This window comes from Cheilinus undulatus, linkage group 11, assembly GCF_018320785.1.
Source record: "Cheilinus undulatus linkage group 11, ASM1832078v1, whole genome shotgun sequence".
Classification (NCBI taxonomy): Eukaryota; Metazoa; Chordata; class Actinopteri; order Labriformes; family Labridae; genus Cheilinus; species Cheilinus undulatus.
The window spans coordinates 35,345,606-35,363,286 of NC_054875.1; the positions used below are offsets into that span (position 1 = coordinate 35,345,606).

The window sequence follows — 17,681 nt, forward strand, 5'->3', positions numbered from 1 at the left end:
GCATGACGTTGATGCGTACCAGGCTGGATATTGATAGACCACATCAACAAAGAAAAAAGATTTAAATAATAGTGTGTCATCTGTTTTTCCACTCGCAGGGAGGCTAAGCTTAGTCCTAGCCTGCATGTCGTCTTTCTCCAGATGTTTCTGCAGTGACTTGATTCATTCAAGGAGCAGAGACTTTTAAAGTTAGGCCTCTAATTCTTCACACCTGTGTTCATCCATGGCAAAACTCATGTGTTCTGCAGTTAGTCCTCCTCACTCCTACTGGGCGATGACCGCTGCCAAATATACAAGACAAACAAGCCAAAGAGACCCGGTCGGTTTTCTCTGCAGTGCCACTATAGGAGGCTGTTTTTGTCAACCAACAGTGCAAATCACTAAATGTTGTTTTATCTCAGTGGAAATCAGTAGATTAGACCATTACCTACCTTGACAAGTTCTCTCATTGGTCAGCAGCTTGTAGCCTTTCTTGCAGCTGCATTCAAAGCTGCCCACTGTGTTACGACACACATGGTCACAGCCACCGTTGTTCAGACGGCACTCATCAATATCTGTGAACAGATAAACATGAAGAATTGATCCATCAAAGCACACATTAAAATAACCAAACTAAGGAATATAAAAACTCCTTGGAGGCAGCGAAAGTAAGCTCTGAGTAAAGCTGACATTTTTAAGCTTTTTATAGAGGGATTCTTTCAGGTAGGAACTTTCACCACACAAGAGCAACGTTAAGTAACTAAACCTCCAGAAAACATTTGAAAAACAGCTGAAAAACCTACTTATGTTGATTTGCTGTTGACAAATTTGGTTCAGAACCTTCACATTTGATTTCAAAGTATTGAAAATCTACATATTGTGTGAGAAATATGCATAAAGACCACCCTCTACAGGTTGAAACTCAACAACTGCTGTTGATTTTTTTTATTGGCTGACTGGAGGTAGGTGGCCTGTGCGGTGCCAGCTTTTGTCACCATAAGACTAAACAATGACCACACACTTTTTTGCAGCTCTGATAAATTTCCTTGTTATAAAACCTCCATTGAAATTTCCTTGTTATAAAACCTCCATTGAAATTTCATAAAATCCTTATATTAATTTTTCTTAATTTTGGGACCAAGCCAACCAGCTACCCTCAAAACATGTGGCTACTGAATATTGGATGATTCATACAAAGAATTGGAAAATTAAGAGAGAGGCAAAGGTATGAGAGAGTGTACAGTTTATAGCGTTGTTCCAGGAATGAGGGAACTATCCATATCCCTAAATCAATTGCAATTCCCTAAATTTGTTGCAAATTATAGATTTTCTGCTGAGACCAATGAAAAAGAAAGTTATGTGTGCTTCTTTAAAATGCACATGGACTGTCTGTCTATATTTTGAATCAGAAATTAAAAAATGTAAAACATTTTCAACTTTTTCTTTGAGCAGAGAAGATGTTTTTGCACATCTCTCAATATGATACGGGATGAATTTCAGCCACCAAAATGCTTTGCTGTTTACTATGGTGGCGCTAGCATGTATAGCGCAGGTTACCAGTGGAGCTGTGCATGCCCACTACCTCATTTTGTCTTCTTGCTCTGATTGGCCCATCGTGAATATGACAGACAAAACGTCTGTCCAATCACCTTCTGAATTTTTTTGAGAAGTACTTCTGTGGAAGGTTTCCTAGATGAATGTGAAAACATTCATGACAGGGATATATGAAACAGTCTACCTAACATATCAGGTTCCTGTCAGCAGGCCACAGCAGACACTGAGTTGCCAGCAAATTTAACTGGCAACCACGAATTGGCCTAAAGCTCTCCTAAAGCTCACCTGAAAGTTTTTGTTCCTCTCAGGGAGTCCCAAGACAGTTTGGATTCAAAAACAACATTTAGCATTGGTTGTGTTTTAGCCAATTTTCCCCATTTTTTACCCCTTTTGGTCTCTACCAAATTCTCAGAAAAATACCTCCTTTTCAGTTGCTAACTTAGAGGTTTACAGCTGAAGCTGTCTAGCAGCTGTAACATCAGTGTACCATAAGAGTAGTTTTTGTGGCAGGAAGATCAAAATAGTGAACTTAGAGATGCAGAAATGCTCCATAAAATCAGGGGGCACAGCAGAGTCTGATGAAGTTGATAATACTTTATCCCTCACTGATATAAATGCATGGTTTATTGTATCGTTACTAAAAGTTCATGAGGTTTAATAAGTGAAAAAACAGGGAGGAAACAAAGGGAGTTGTTTTCATAGTGGCCCTCAGAAAGGCTAAACTCAGTTTGCGTGTGGCTGTAATGGGATGCAGCTCTCAGTGAAGCCTCCTGGCACCCCGGCCTCTAAATCATCTTTGTCCATCTCCCTCGGATTATTCCACTCTTTATTTCTGCGGCCAATAACCAATCGATATATCATGTGTCCCTCCCAGCTTTTGATGGTACTTCTCTTTTTGCAAGTCTGGCAGCGTGTCTGATTAATTCCGAATCATCATACCAAATGAGGCGTCTGTCTCTTGAGGGACTCTTCATCATCTGGATGAAATAAAATGCATCAGAAATGAAATTAAACAATCCCTTCCTAGCTCCATCTTTGTCTCTGTTCTTCAGAAGTGTGTGGCCTGCAGCTAGCCCTTGTCTTCTTGTGCCAGCGCTTGCCGGCTTTGTTTTCTCGTTTGTTTCCTCTCAAACTGAGCTAATAGAAGAAAATGTACTTTTATTAGAGTTGCTTTTGTATGGTTACACGCTGACAGATTTCTATGTACGCTTTCCTGGAAAAACATTGCCCTCATTCTCTCCAAAGTTTACTTGTATCATCTGTGCCTTTGTTTTCTAATACAATTCCCACTTTTTTACCCAAAAGTTCGGAATTGATTTTATTAGACTTGAAAACTTTCTGTGGTATTCAGGTTGCTTCAGTTGAAGATGCTCTGCCAGCACTCAGGAAGAAGGATGATGGTAATTTAGGGGAAAAACTGTCAAGAAAACTAGTGGCATGACAAATTATTACTCACAATATGCAGCAGAGAAGCAGAGAGTAGTGTTAACACTGCTGGCACCCATAAGGATTCAGACACTGTAAGAGGACTTGTGGGTGATAAACAATGATTGCATAGCATATGAAGAAAAAATACAGCAAACAGGAAGGGTGTGGGCCCTTGTAAATAACCTGATAATAATCCCTGTGAGCTCCAGGTGGAGGAAGAAGCTCCAATGTGTCTGGCAACAAGACGAGAGGCAGATTAGTTCTGTGACAGGTGCACTATGAATGATGATGCTTTACCTTTGCAGGTCTTTCGGTCTGGCTGCAGAGTGAACCCAACAGGACAGCTGCAGCGGACTCCTGTCACTGAATCATGACATGTGCTATCACAGCCGCCATTGTTCACGGCACAGGTCTCTGCAGGAAAACAAGCAGTCAAAGTCAGAAAAATACATGTAGATGCTATGTTGGCCTACTTAGTTTTCCCATTGAAACTGCATCCATGCATACTGGTGTTACAGCAAAAAAGACAAGGCATACTGTAATATCAAGCATTCATTTTTGTGTGAGAAGGAGAAGCAGAGCAGGTTTCCAGGTTCTTAGTACCAGAAGAGAAGAAGAGGAAATAAAAAAAAGTAATAAAATGAAGCAGGTGGGGAGGATTAACAGAGAGAAGTAAAGAGACAGTGATGAGGAAATTAAGGTTGTCAAAATATTCAGTAGACTTTTTTTGATACCAGGTGGTTTGAAATGATTCAATCTCTGTTCCTTTAAAGATACAGTTCATTCAGAAAGTATTCACACCCCCTTCTCTTTTTTCAGTTTTTAAATTATTCAAGTAATTAATTTTTTCTCTCATTGATATACACTCAGGGCCTCATAATGACAAATTGAAAACACAATTAAGATTTCTTTTGCAAATGACTTATAAATACAAAACTGAAATATCACATTATCATGAGTATATAGACCCTTTACTCAGCACTTAATTGATGCACCTTTGGCAGCAATTATAGCCTAAAGTCTTTTTGAATGCGAAGGGACAAGCTTTGCTCACCTGGACTGGGGGATTTTCTTCCATTCTTCTTTGCAAAAAAAAAAAAAAAACCTACAGCATGATGCTGCCACTACCACGCTCTACTGTGGGGACGGTTCTGAGTGAGGTGATGAGCGATGCCTGGCTTCCTTTGTCCATAATATTTAAAACTGAGGCCAACCTGTTCAATCTTAGTTTCATCAAACCAGAGAATCCTATTTCTCACAGTCTAAGAATGCTTTTCTGCAATGGACAATTTTCAGGAGTTGACCCACAATTTTTGGTAATAAACAAGAGTTTGCCTCATAGTTGATATCTGGGACTCGTTCTGTATTCTTGTTGCAGTTGTATTCAGTATTTCATACATTTTTACTGGTATCAAATCAAAGTTTGAAATTCTGTTATTGTGACAACCAACACAGTAAAAACAAGGTGTAAAAGTTATTTTTCTGTGTGCAGATGTGTAGAAAGTATTTAGGTGTTAGCATGTTTGCTCCTCTTTGGTCAAGCTGACTAATGTCCTCTAAAAGTTATTTGCCCTGTTGCACATCCCTCACCCCTCCGTCATGAGGGCTGAGAGATATGGACAACTTTTGGTCAGGTTAGACAAAACACCTTCCGGGCATTTTGGGGATCAAAAAGCAATTTCTGCTACCTGGCCTCTGAGTTGGAAGGACTGATTTGAAGTCAGTACGGAAGGGATAGCTGAGGTCTCTTCTGGAGACAGTGACAGATTTCACTGAGGCTTTCATTTGAAGTAACAGAACAGGCAATATTCCCACATAAGAGTTGACCTGTGTGTGCCATAATAGTTTTTGGCAGCTTTACAAAAATCCTCACACAGTTGGGAACAAAAACAAATAAAAAACACCTCCTCGATCTGGAACAATCACTTTAACTCTCCGGTCTTCCTCACAGCTCATCACCTCGCTGTAATGGGCTGAGGGACGCTGGCTGGCACCTTTTCTAAAAAAAGGAGTGAGCACAGCTGGCCGAGTCAAAGACTTAACACTGTGAGGAGGTGGCGGCTAACACGTGGCATCGAAGAGGGAGATACAGCTGCACTGGTCTTTTAGAAAGGGAACAAGGATCCCTTTGGGGAAACACCTAATCCTCTTCACTTAAATCTAAAGCTGCTCTGCCTGCAGCAGCTGTCATCAAACTTTGTGAGGCTCAAATAAAAAAACTCAACTGTAGAGTGGAATTAAGTATCAAAGCAAAGCAGGTCCTGACAGTGATTTCATTTTATTTTTATAGTCTTTTATAGAAAACAGCTCAGAACAGATCTGTAAATCTAGCTCAAGGCAGGACATGATGCATTAATATACCAAGACAAAGTACAGGTTTATATTTACACAGAGGGGGTGGAACGAGAAATAAGGTAAAGACTTGATTAAAATAATTCTGAAATATCAGAGTAAACATAGACCAACCACAACTAAGAGAACAGGTTTTCTAAGGTTACGTGAACCTTAGCAACATCAAAACCATAGGTTTCACATGGCATCAGATACTGTTGGGACCCCTAAAGGCTTCTTACTGCCGTTTGCATCTGTGAAGTTGATGGCCTAAGTTACCATCTACATGTATAAGCCTGTTTTAATTCTGAAATCACAGAAAGTTGTTCATTCAGATGAACTAACTGATGAAGAGACTAGCCCGCATTATACCACTGCAGAATCCCATTAGAAAGAAAAACCCATATGGAAGCAAAGGGTGGATTAATGCTGTTAGATGCTCCACTGTTGTTGATAATACCAGTCAATAGCACCCGAAAGACTTTTCCTAATCTTGGTATCAAATAATAGTTTTTGCTTGATCAGAGTCAGGTCAGGTCAGGTATGGGACCATATGCAGGTTCGCCGCATCAGCCTTTGTCCTGTACTGTCCTGTCCTCCTGATGGACATCGTCCAGGCCTGCGCCTCTGGAGAGATAGGGTCATCCCCCTGCATCTGTACCAGCCCATCAGGTCTTGGACACCCAGATGATATGCATTGTCAGCTGTAAGGCCTTCTATAGAGAGGTGTGTGCCTTTCCAAATCATGTCCAATCGAGTTAATTTACCACAGGTGGACTCCACTCAAGGTGTAGAAACATCTCAGCAAAGATCAAGGGAAATGGGAGGAACCTGAGCTAAATTTCAAGTGTTGTCGCAAAGAGTCTGATTACTTATGTCAATGTGATATTTCCATTTTTATTTTTAATAAATTTGCAAACATTTCCTTATTTTTTTTCAACTGCAGTTCTTGTTCTTCATCTGGCAAGAATTTCTTCCATGCAACAGGCTTGTTTCAACTTTACACTCTCACAAATTGATTTTTATGACTTTTGGAACTCAAACATTTCATTTCTTGTAAATTTACAACTGATTAAAGTCAAAATTTGTTTTTATTGTTTTCATGTTTGATTTTCCGGCCTGCCCTGGTTGAACTATTTTGTGGTCAATAATTGCTTTAAAATGCGCTTTACAAAAGAATTTGACTTGACCTGTTTCTATTAAAAAATGGCTTTATCTCAACAGTTGGCCTAAAACTTAAAAGCAGTACAGCACCTTTTTAATGCAAGTGTGTTAATATACATAAAAAATCTTTGCTATGCCATACTTGATCTGTTATGGCTGGTGATTCTTAAAAGCTTTATGCAAATTTTAATCAACTATTGCTCTTTATTTGAACTCACTTAGTGGAATAAGGACTTATTTTACTTGCATCACTGTAACAGCACATTTAAGTGTCTACTGTTACATAATTGCCACTTTTGAAAGTAAAAGTTACACAGTCATGGTTTAATGTGCTTTAGTGTTGAAATCCTTCTCTTTGAGGCGTTTCCATCATTTAGATATTTTCTGTTGTTGGCAGAAGGCAGCGTTTCTGCCTCTGATCCTCTGCAGGATAATGACAGCTTTTTATGGAGTATTAGGCATAGGTGGGGGCTTCCAGTTAATACCTAAGCCCCAACCCAGGCCTCACTGCGGGTTCACATAATTGCAAAGTGTGAGCGGAGACAGTTGGCAGACGAGGTGATAAGACAGTGTCAGGACTTGCCTCCAAAATGCTTAGTCAGGCAGCCATCTCACCAAACTGTAATGATCATGTGTTAGGAGAGCAAAGAAATATTTCTGACATTATGGTTTTTGAAAAGAAAGGGGAGAGTGTGTTTTGGATGCACACCAGCCACAGTCTATGGGGCACCAGGTTGGGACCAGCAATTACAGGAGCTACGAGTGGGCAGACTTTAGTGAATGTTCTCCCATCTGACGTGTTTGGTATAGTGCTGGGTCTCTGTGGATTGTATCTCATACTCAGAGGTGCAGACAGTGAATATAATCTTTTAACAGAAGCTAAATGGTTTTGAAGCTGCAGACTATTTGACTCTTATCAGAATGGGCGGCAGCAACCTTAATTCAACTTGTCATTAGACTTGTTACAACACAAGGGCCATTATCAGCAACGACTCTGAAACTATAGATTTTTGACTTTTTTTGAACAAGCGCACCAGTCTGCTCTGTCCTGATCAAGGCATACGGCTGTATACCAATGACTCTGGTTATGCTTAGGAAGAGCACTGTCTATTCCCAGTAACAGTGACCTTGTTGCAGATTGGTGCTATTTTCATCATTTATTATACTGAATGATTGAGCATCAGTGACCGTTTCACAGCAACAGGAAGAACTGATTTCAGTTGATCATTTTGGGATGCCAGCTCAAGTCAAAAAATGATGTGCTGTTTCATTATAAAATTACCTATAGATGGTGAAATGTTAGCAATCTTGTGATTTTTATACGATTAAATCCTATCATTTGTCACATTTAAATGTTTCAGATCATCAAACAAATTTTTAATACTGGAAAAAATTACCAGGGTAAATACAAAATGCTGTTTTTAAAGGATGAGTTAATTGTTATTTACCATGTTTTTTGAAAGTTGAGCTCAATTTCACTAGCCACACCCAGGCCTGATTACTGCCAGACCTGCTAAATCAAGAAATCCCTTAAATAGAACATATCTGACAAAGTGAAGTTAGCTAAAAGATCTAATCACATCATGCTGCGATCTCAAGAAAGTCAAAAACAGATGAGAAACAAAGTCATTGACATCTATCAGTCTGGAAAGGGTTGCAAAGCAATTTCTAGGGCTTTAGTACTCCAGCAAGCCATCGTGTGAGCCATTATCCACAAATAGGGAAAACTTGGAACAATGGTGAACCTTTCCAGGACTGAGCAGTCTACCAAAATCACTCCAAGAGCACTTCAATGACTCATCCAGGAAGTCAAAAAAGAACCCAGAACATCTAAACACCTGCAGGCCTCACTTGTCTCTTTTCAGTCAGTGTTCATGATTTAACAAAAAGAAAGAGACTGGGCAAAAATGGCATCCATGGGAGAGTTCCAAGATGAAAACCACTGCTGACCCAATAGAACACCAAGGCACCAAAAAATATCTTATGATCCCAAGACTTTGGGGAAAAATTCTGTGGACTGACCAGACAAAAGTTGAACTTTTCTTAAGGTGTGCGTCCAATTACATTTAGCGTAAAAAGAACATTTTCATTAAAAGAACATCATACCACCTCTGCAACATGTTGGTGGTAGTGTGATAGTCTGGGGCTGCTTTGCTACTTCAGGACTTGGACAACTTGCCGTAGTTGTTGGAAACATGAGTTCTGTTCTCTATCAGAAACGCCTGAAGGAGAATGTCCGGCCATCAGTTCATGACTTTAAGCTCAAGAACTTTAAGCTTGGAATATGCAGCAGGACAATGGTCTGAAACATACCAGTAAGTCCACCTGTGAATGGCTTGAAATAAAAAAAAATTAAAAATGAATGTTTTGGACTGGCCTAGTCAGAATCCGAACTTAAATCCAAATGAAATGCTGTGGCATGACCTTCATGCTGGAAAACCCTCCAATGTGGCTGAATTAAAACAATTCTGCAAAGAAGAGTGGGCCTAAATCACTCCACAGTGATGTGAAAGACTCACTGCCAGCTATAGCAAACACTTTCTTGCAGTTGTTGTTATAACAACCAGTTAGAAGGTTTAGGGGTAATTTCTTTTTTTTCATAGGGCCTCATAAGTTTGGATGATTTTTTTTTCCTTAATAAATGAAATCATTTAAAAAATGCACAATCCCCCACTGGCCTTCACTCAAGTTGCTCCAAGCCCAAGTGCTCCTAAGCAAATACATGTAACTGACACCTAGTCTGAATCAGGTTTGTGTGGCTGGATAGCACTTATTCACCCCTTCTATCTTCACCAGTCAAGATTCAGTAGGACAACGTGCTGCATTACCTCAAGCTTGGGCTCCATGATTTTATACCAGGATTTTTTTTTTCTAATACATCTGCAATGACCTCTGAAGAACGTCTGAGCTTCCCGGCATGCAATAACGTGCAGTTATTTCAAGGCTCATCCGACCTGTGAAGACAACCCAATCTCAACAGTTTCCAAAATCCCACTTTAAAGTTCTTACAATAGAAAATGTACTACACTGAAAAACAAAAAACTGCTTGTAGCATGATGTAACAGTCCAAATAGCTGCTTTAAACATTAGCCCTGCCTCATGCAGGGAAAAGACAATCATAGGTTAGAGTTTTGGCCCCTTAAGGTGATCAATCATATTTCCAGGGTGGCCAGACTTTAGTCAGAGATGCTTCATAAATAACTGCAAACATGAAATAATGGACAACTTCACAAAGAAAAGACATATTACTGGGGTTTCCTCACCTAGACTGGATGTCTATTGTAGAAAAAGAGTAATCAATTCTTTCTTGTCCAAACAGCAAACATGCAGCTGCAGGAGGGTCATTCACAAGGTACAGGTGTTATTAGACAAAAACCAGACCAAAGCTCAGAGGTGAATGCTCTCTCAAAAACACACCACAAATTAAGAAAATGAAAAACACTGAGAACAGTTTGTGCTCGTTCTCCGGGGAGGCAGCTGTTAAAGTTAACCACAGAGTTGCTTACAGTGAGTAACAGGAAATCAGTGGGGATAAAAACCGATAAAGGATGATGCAAAGTATGTCTCTTGCTCCAAATGGTTTTATTTCTAAGGATAAAAAAACTAAAGTAGGCCACAAAATCCCAAAATAGGTCGGACTGTTTTAATGTAGCATGTTGGAAACTCAGTGTACATACAGTGTAACAACTTAAATCAGTTATGTTTCAGCTCCTACCTTGAACAGTAACCCCTCTGAGAACAGGCCTCCTCCCTCCCTACCCGACATGGTGTAATGAAATCTTTTATCTCTTTGATATATCAGCTTTTGAAAAATGCCCACAAAGTTATGGGATTATTTGTTCTACCAGTTCTTTCAAATCTACAAAAACAAAGCAAATGGAGTACTTTGGTATTGCCATCAGTAATCCTTAGTTTTAATCCTATTTTACTTCACATTCAGCCCAGTTGTGCTGTATGTTAACTTTACTGCAAATGTAGCAGAAAAAATACTTTAAGCTTCAGAACAGATGAAAAATGGACTGAAATAACATAGGCTTATTCCCTTAATAAATTGTTTTCAATTTGTAATGAAAAGGACTAAATATCAGTGCACATTTAAAAGGAATCTGACTCATTCAATGATGCTTGATCATAGCTTTCAGTCACATGATTGGCAAGGAAATCCAGTGAGCAAAAAGAGCTTAAGACAGTGGAGGCCACTTTTGAGCCCTACGTGGAGCTGCAGCACTGGACATCTTAACTCTCCATCTCTTAGAAATTAACATGCTAACATCTAATGGCAACTGCAAAATTATTCAGATATCAATTAAGAATGTACACTCTTATCACTTTGGGCTCTAATACAGCACAGGAACTGTAATTTAATGGCTAAAATCAGAAAAGTCCAAGCCAGAACTTAGCTTCAGTGGTGTCGATTCAACAGTATCTCTACAATAGCTGGGAATCCTCCCCCTTACACCACTGACCAGATGAAAGTCCATCGGATGCCAGAAGTATGGTGAGTTTTGGGTATTTTTGGTCTGTCTGGTTCAATAATATCACTGTTTTAGGTGTGAAGATTGAGATTCGTATTTTGCTGGTATTTTGCTCCTCTCTGAGATGAAGTTCTAAAGAAGCATAACACAAGCTTGTCTCCTTTTCAGTTAGTGCATCCAGTTGAACAACAACTTTCTTTCATTTGAAGAAATTAAAATTAAAAATGATTAAATCATGCAGATATCAACCAGGACCATCAACTTCACTGTAGTGTATGTCAAGGATTACAGAGTCTGAGTGTTTCAAATACTGCACGCTGTATTTGTGTGGCAGCAAACACAAATAAAATCAGTGTTTTTCATCTGCCTCTTGAGAGGATAGTTTTGACTGACCTTGTGTTTATATTATAACATCTCTATTTAAGAGTTCAATGAGCTACATCGTACTTCAGAGAAGTGGGGGGAGAAGTATTCTGGTAAAGGTGTAAAGTTCATAAATACTTCATTAAAGGAAGATATTTTTTGCATTCAACTTTCCCTTTTTCCTCAAAAAGAAACCACTAAATAAAGTACCATAATAACCATTAAGTTTGTGGATAGACTTTTTAAAATTCCTTTTATAACTATAATTCCTTAAGATCAAAATTTCTTATTCAAAGGAAAAGGAAAAGGAATCAAGTTGCAACACTTCATGGCATCACAACAGCACTTTAAATGCCCTTGGAGTACAAATAAGTGAAGTAATATAGACTGTTATTTACAGCCAATATAGACTAACATTTACAGGCAATATTGGTAGAAATCAACAGCCAAATACGCACTGATATTTGCAGCCAATATAAAATGATATTTATAGCCAATATAGACTGATATTCGCAGCCAATAAAGACTATTTACAGTCAATATAGACTGATATTTACAGCAAATATAGACTGATATTTGCACCCAATATAGACTGGTATTTACAGCCAATAAAGTCTGATATTTACGGCCAATACAGACTGATATTTACAGCCAATAAAGACTGATATTTATGGCCAATATACACTGGTATTTACAGCCAATAAAGACTGATATTTACATTCAATATAGATTGATATTTACAGCCAATAAAGGCTGATATTTACAGCCAACATAGACTGGTATTTAAGGCCAATATTGACTTGTATTTAAGGCCAATATTGACTTGTATTTAGGCCAATATAGAATGATATTTACAGAAAATATTGGCAGATATTTACTCCCAATAAAGGCTTATATTACCAGCCAGTATACACTGATATCTACGCAAAATATAGACCAATATTTACAGCAAATATTGGCTAATACTTATAGCAATATAGAATAATATTTACAGCCAATATTGGCTAATATTTAAAGCCAATATAATTCAATATTTACTGCAAATATAGGCCTTTATTAACTTCCAACATATGCTGATATTTGCAGTCAACCTAGGCTGATATTTACAACCAATATAGACTATTTACAACCAAAAACACTGGTAATTACCATCAGTATAGTGTGATGTTTACAGCCATTACAGGCCATAAATTGGCTGTAAATATCAATAGAACTTTTCATATCAGGAGACATTGATTGTTAACTTGTTAAGCTTAAGGTCCTTGCAGACCAAAGGTGATTTTTTCATGCAAATCATTCACAAATAATATCTATTTTTCGAACCTTTAGCAAGTCAATGCAAGCTTCCACACCAGCAACGTAATTTCATCAAGCGCAATTGCGGTGGATATTTTTTCAAACCGTGGTTGAACCGTTTGTCTTCTTCTCATATCTGTATGTAGACATGCCTGTGTTTTTGCCTCACATAGCCTGGTAGAGAGGGAGACAGGCAGCAGGCAGCCTGACATGTCCATGTGAACGTAAAAGCGCTACTCGCACAGCTGGAACTATTTCTAAACTAGTGGGACTTTAGTCCAATGAATTATTTAACAACACTGTCTCCTCTGACCTTAATATGGCTAAAAATGCTTCAATCAGCTCATGGAAATTACTCCTCTGACCAGTCGGCGACACAAACAGGTGAGCCAATTGGTGCACTGTGGAGGGAGTTTATTATTATTGATAACATTTAACAAAGAACAAATGAAAAGTCAGTCCCTCCTCTTAGCAAATGTGGCTGGCACAGTGAATGAAACAGTGAAACAAAATGGCACTGGCTGTGCCATGATGCACGGACCAGAAGAGGGAGAGGGAGAAACCTCCTTTATCTTCTGCTCCAATATATCGCACTGTTTATCAGAGGACAGGAGAAAACAGGCCGCAGCACAAATGTTTTTGGAATGTGCATAATTTATTTGCAAAAACATGTCGCTCCTGATGTGCATAGAAAGGCGCAACAAAATTCCCCCTCCAAATTATTTGCATTTTCGTGCCGTTTATTCGTGTCGCCCTTAATGTGTAAAGGCCTTTATTTCTAATGATATCCATACAATGCAAATAATATTGTGCATCTCTAGTACATGCAGCCAATGTTTAATTTCCCACTTTTCTCACATTTTAACTAGAAATTGCCCCTTTTTTCTCCAGATCTTAAATATATTAACTTATTACCCTTGGAAAACGTTTACTGTTATCCCTGTAGTGTGTCCACTTTAGGGCTGCTGTACTTTAGAACAGAACATGTGTGCTTAGTTTCACTTATGTCAGGTTAACTGTAAGAGGGAAGATGATATTGAGGTCGAGTCTATCTCTTTATATAACAGCCTGCTGGTCAGAGGCTCCTGTTCTCAGCTGTGTTTTGAAAAGGTGTGGTGAGACATGGGCAGTGGTTGTTATTGAGAAGGCATTCGAAGAAGGAAGAGGAAGGTAGGGGTGGTGTCAGCAGTCAGAGGGTCAGAAGCATGATGCCCCTGTGGTGAGGGGAGGGGCCTGATCAGTGTCTGCTAGGATAGCTTCCTCTACTCCCCACACCCACAGACCCACAGAGAGAGGAGTCAGAGGAGCACATATTTACCATTGGGGAAGAGCTGTGGGGCTGCCTGGGACTGGACACTCCTCTCCCCTGCATGCATACGCACACCCACACACACGCACACATTGTAAAAATACCACTTTAGTTCTCATCTGTACACAGAATCTGTGAGTAATGTAAACCATGAGCATGTGACAAGAAATAGTCTGATGTGTCACACTGTAAATCCACCTCATTGTCAAAGCTCCATTTCTGAATCACGGGAATCTATGTGAGTTAGCAGTATGCTAATGGTGTCTAACATTTCTTCCTAATTTGGGGGAAATAATTGATATCACAGGTAACTTTCCAGCCTTCAGGAAAATACACCAGTCACACCTCTACCAAGACAACATTGCCTGATGTCAAATGTTTAGCTTGAAATTTATACAGCCACAAATGACATCTCTTAGCATTAAACATGATTTGGAAACAGTTTATTTTGGTAATAAATCCACTGAGAAATAAAGGAGAATCATTTCCCTGATCTATATAACCAGATAACCTATTAGAAATGTCCACTTTTTATATGTAGACTATAGTACTGTGAGCACATAATTGAATTTTAAAGACAGTCTGGCTGCTGACCAATCTCAGTTCTCTTGCAGACCACTACTGTGAGATGCCACATCTGTCAGAACGAAAATACACTCTTAAACTTTCAAAATAAAAACGGATTAAGCTACCATCGAGGGTTAGGGTAAGGGTTGGGTTAAAGGGATACTTCAACTTTTTGGCAAATTTGCCCATTGCCATAATCCCTATAGTCTTACTACAGTCATGGATGAAAATATTGGCACCCCTGGAATTTTCCCAGAAAATACATCATTTCTCCCAGAAATTGTTGCAATCAACAAATGTTTTTGGTATACATGTGTTTATTTCCTTCATGTGCATTGGAACAACACAAAAAATCTGAAGAAAAAAGACAAAATTGACATAATTTTACACAAAACTCAAAAAATAGGCCAGACAAAATTATTGGCACCCTCAACTTAATATTTGGTTGCACACCCTCGTAAAAAAAATCACTGAAACCAGTCGCTTCATATAACCATCGACTAGCTTCTTACACCTCTCAACTGGAATTTTGGACCACTCTTTTCCAAACTGCTCCAGGTCTCTCAGATTTGAAGGGTGCTTCTTGCAACAGCAGTTTTGCGATTTCTTCATAGGTGTTCAATGGGATTTAGATCCAGACTCATTGCTAGCCACTTCAGAACTCTCCAGTGCCTTGTCTCCAACCATTCCTTGGTGCTTTTTGAGGTATGTTTCGGGTTGTCCTGCTGGAATACCCATGACCTCTGATGCAGACCCAGCTTTCTGACACTAGGCCCTACATTGCGGCCCAAAATTTCTTGATAGTCTCAGATTTCATGATTCCTTGCATACAGTCAAGGCACCCAGTGCCAGAGGCAGCAAAATAACCCCAAAACATCTTTGAACCTCCACCATGTTTGACTGTAGGTACTGTGTTCTTTTCTTTGTAGGCCTCATTCCGTTTTCTATAAACAGTGGAACGACGTGCTTTTCCAAAAAGCTCTACCTTGGCCTCATCTGTCCACAAAATGTTCTCCCAGAAGGATTGAGGCTTACTCAGGTACATTTTTGCAAACTCCAGTCTGGCGTTTTTATGTCTCTTTGTCAGCAGTGGGATTCTCCTCGGTCTCCTGCCATAGTGCTTCATCTCATTCAGATAACGACGTATGGTCTGAGCTGACACTTTTGCAACCTGAATCTGCAGGACAGCCTGAATTTGTGTGGAAGTTGACTGAGGATGTTTATCCACCATTCCAACTACCCTGCGTTGCATTCATTTGTCAATTTTTCTCTTCCATCCACATCCAGGGAGATTAGCCACGGTACCATGGGTTATAAACTTCTCAATTATATTACGCACAGTGGACAAAGGAATTTCAAGATCTCTGGAGATGGTCTTGAAACCTTGAGATTACTCATATTTTTCCACAAGACAATTCTCGGCCCTTCTATCTCTTCTCCATGCTTGGTGTGACACACACAGGCACACAACACAAAGGCTGAGTCAACTTTTATGCATTCTAACTGGCTTCAGGTGTGATTTTTATATTGCCAGCACCTGTTACTGCCACAGGTGAGTTTAAATGAGCATCACATGCTTGACATAAAATGATTTACCCCCAGTTTTAAAAGGGTGCCAATAATTTTGTCCAGCCCATTTTTGGAGTTTTGTGTAAAATTATGTCAATTTTGTCTTTTTTCTTTTGATTTTTTGTGTTGTTCCAGTGCACACGAAGGAAATAAACACATGTATACCAAAAACATTTGTAAATGCAACAATTTCTGGGAGAAATGGTGTATTTTCTGGAAAAATTCCAGGGGTGCCAATATTTTCGTCCATGACTGTAATAGGTTCGTTACCTTTGGTTGTTGGTTCAAGCTATTTTTAGATCGGCACTGCTGAGTTCGGACCTGCTCAGCTAACACTAAGGTGTCTTACGGTATTCCGGCTTTCCCTCATCAAACTCATTAAATACAAAATCCAACAATACCAAAACGCTCTCGTGGATAAGTTGTGACCTGCACATTCACCATGCTTTATGTAACATTACAACACATGAAGCAAATACTCTGAACTATTTCTTGAGTAAACCACTGGACGGAGTGACACAGTGCAGCAGACATGTCTGGAGTGTAGTTCCGGCTTTGCTTTTACCTTTAAAACGTATCCACCTCATAATGTTCCATGATTATATCGTAGCGTGGTGAATGTGCAGGTCACAACTTGTCCACGAGAGCGTTTTGGAGTTGTTGGATTGTCTATTTGATGAGTTTGGTGAGGGAAAGCCGGGATACCATAAGAATCCGTTGCGTTGGCAGGGCAGCTCCTAACTCAGCAGCACTGATCTAAAAATAGCTTGTACCGACAACTAAAGGTAACGAAACTATTAGTAAGACTATAGGGATTATGGCAATGGGCAAATTTGCCAAAATGTTGAAGTATCCCTTTAAGGGCTAGGATAGCAAAAGTTAAGGTCAAAAACTTGACCTGAAAAAGCTGATCACAAATTGTTTTTTTTTTTTTTTTTTAAAGTGGACTAAACAGTCTGCTTATGAGAAAAAAGATTATCCTCCATGAAAACACTAACGCAGCTAATGTAGCTCAGGCTAAAGCTAACAAAGCTACGTAAGATACAAAGGTAACATAGCTATGTTTTTAAATATAAAGCTAATGCAGCTACGTTAGCTATGCAATCTAAGGTAGGTAACGCAGCTATGTACCTAAATCTAAAGCTAACAAAGCTAAGTCAGCTACATAAGCTATGTAATCTAATGTAGGTAATGTAGCTACGTACCTAAATCCAGACCAGACCTTTTACTTGGTTTAAAATGAAATGTTTCTTAGTCTGTAATGTTTGCCAGGTGGTTATTTAATGAATGTAAATGCCAGACTTTGTTTATGAATAAAGTTGAATTTATAAAGAAATAATCTCAAACATTGTACCAACAATTACGACCCTTCTGTTCCCACAGTTGTGATCTACAAGAGGGGCCATCTCAGATGTGTGGTCTGCAGCCAGACCACTCTCTCATTTTCAGGAAAAAATTAAAGACACCTGTTGAATACTGCTGACCTTCTGGTTTTAAATAACCAAAATTAAACACATGCAAAATTTTAATGGAGCAGAGTATGAGGTGGATCAAGTGTATGAGAAGGGAAAATCTCTTTTCAATTAAACAATTGTTCTCCTTTACGGGCACAGTCATTAATAATATGAGAATGACATGTTTTGCAA

At 39.1% G+C, this 17,681-nt stretch overlaps 1 protein-coding gene across 2 annotated transcripts in view; it reads right to left on the reverse strand.

Moving 5' to 3' along the window:
• The window catches only part of scube3 (signal peptide, CUB domain, EGF-like 3), a 140,484-nt gene that overhangs the window by 32,440 nt on the left and 90,363 nt on the right, over positions 1–17,681 (reverse strand). Inside the window, exons 7-9 of one of the 2 annotated variants that reach the window (XM_041799015.1) lie at positions 13,909–13,956; positions 3,259–3,375; positions 432–554 (exon numbers count right to left, since the gene is read on the reverse strand). In XM_041799015.1, the coding sequence (XP_041654949.1) occupies positions 432–554; positions 3,259–3,375; positions 13,909–13,956 (288 nt within the window). The remainder of the gene's footprint in view (positions 1–431; positions 555–3,258; positions 3,376–13,908; positions 13,957–17,681) is intronic. The other variant, XM_041799016.1, reaches the window with a different exon arrangement.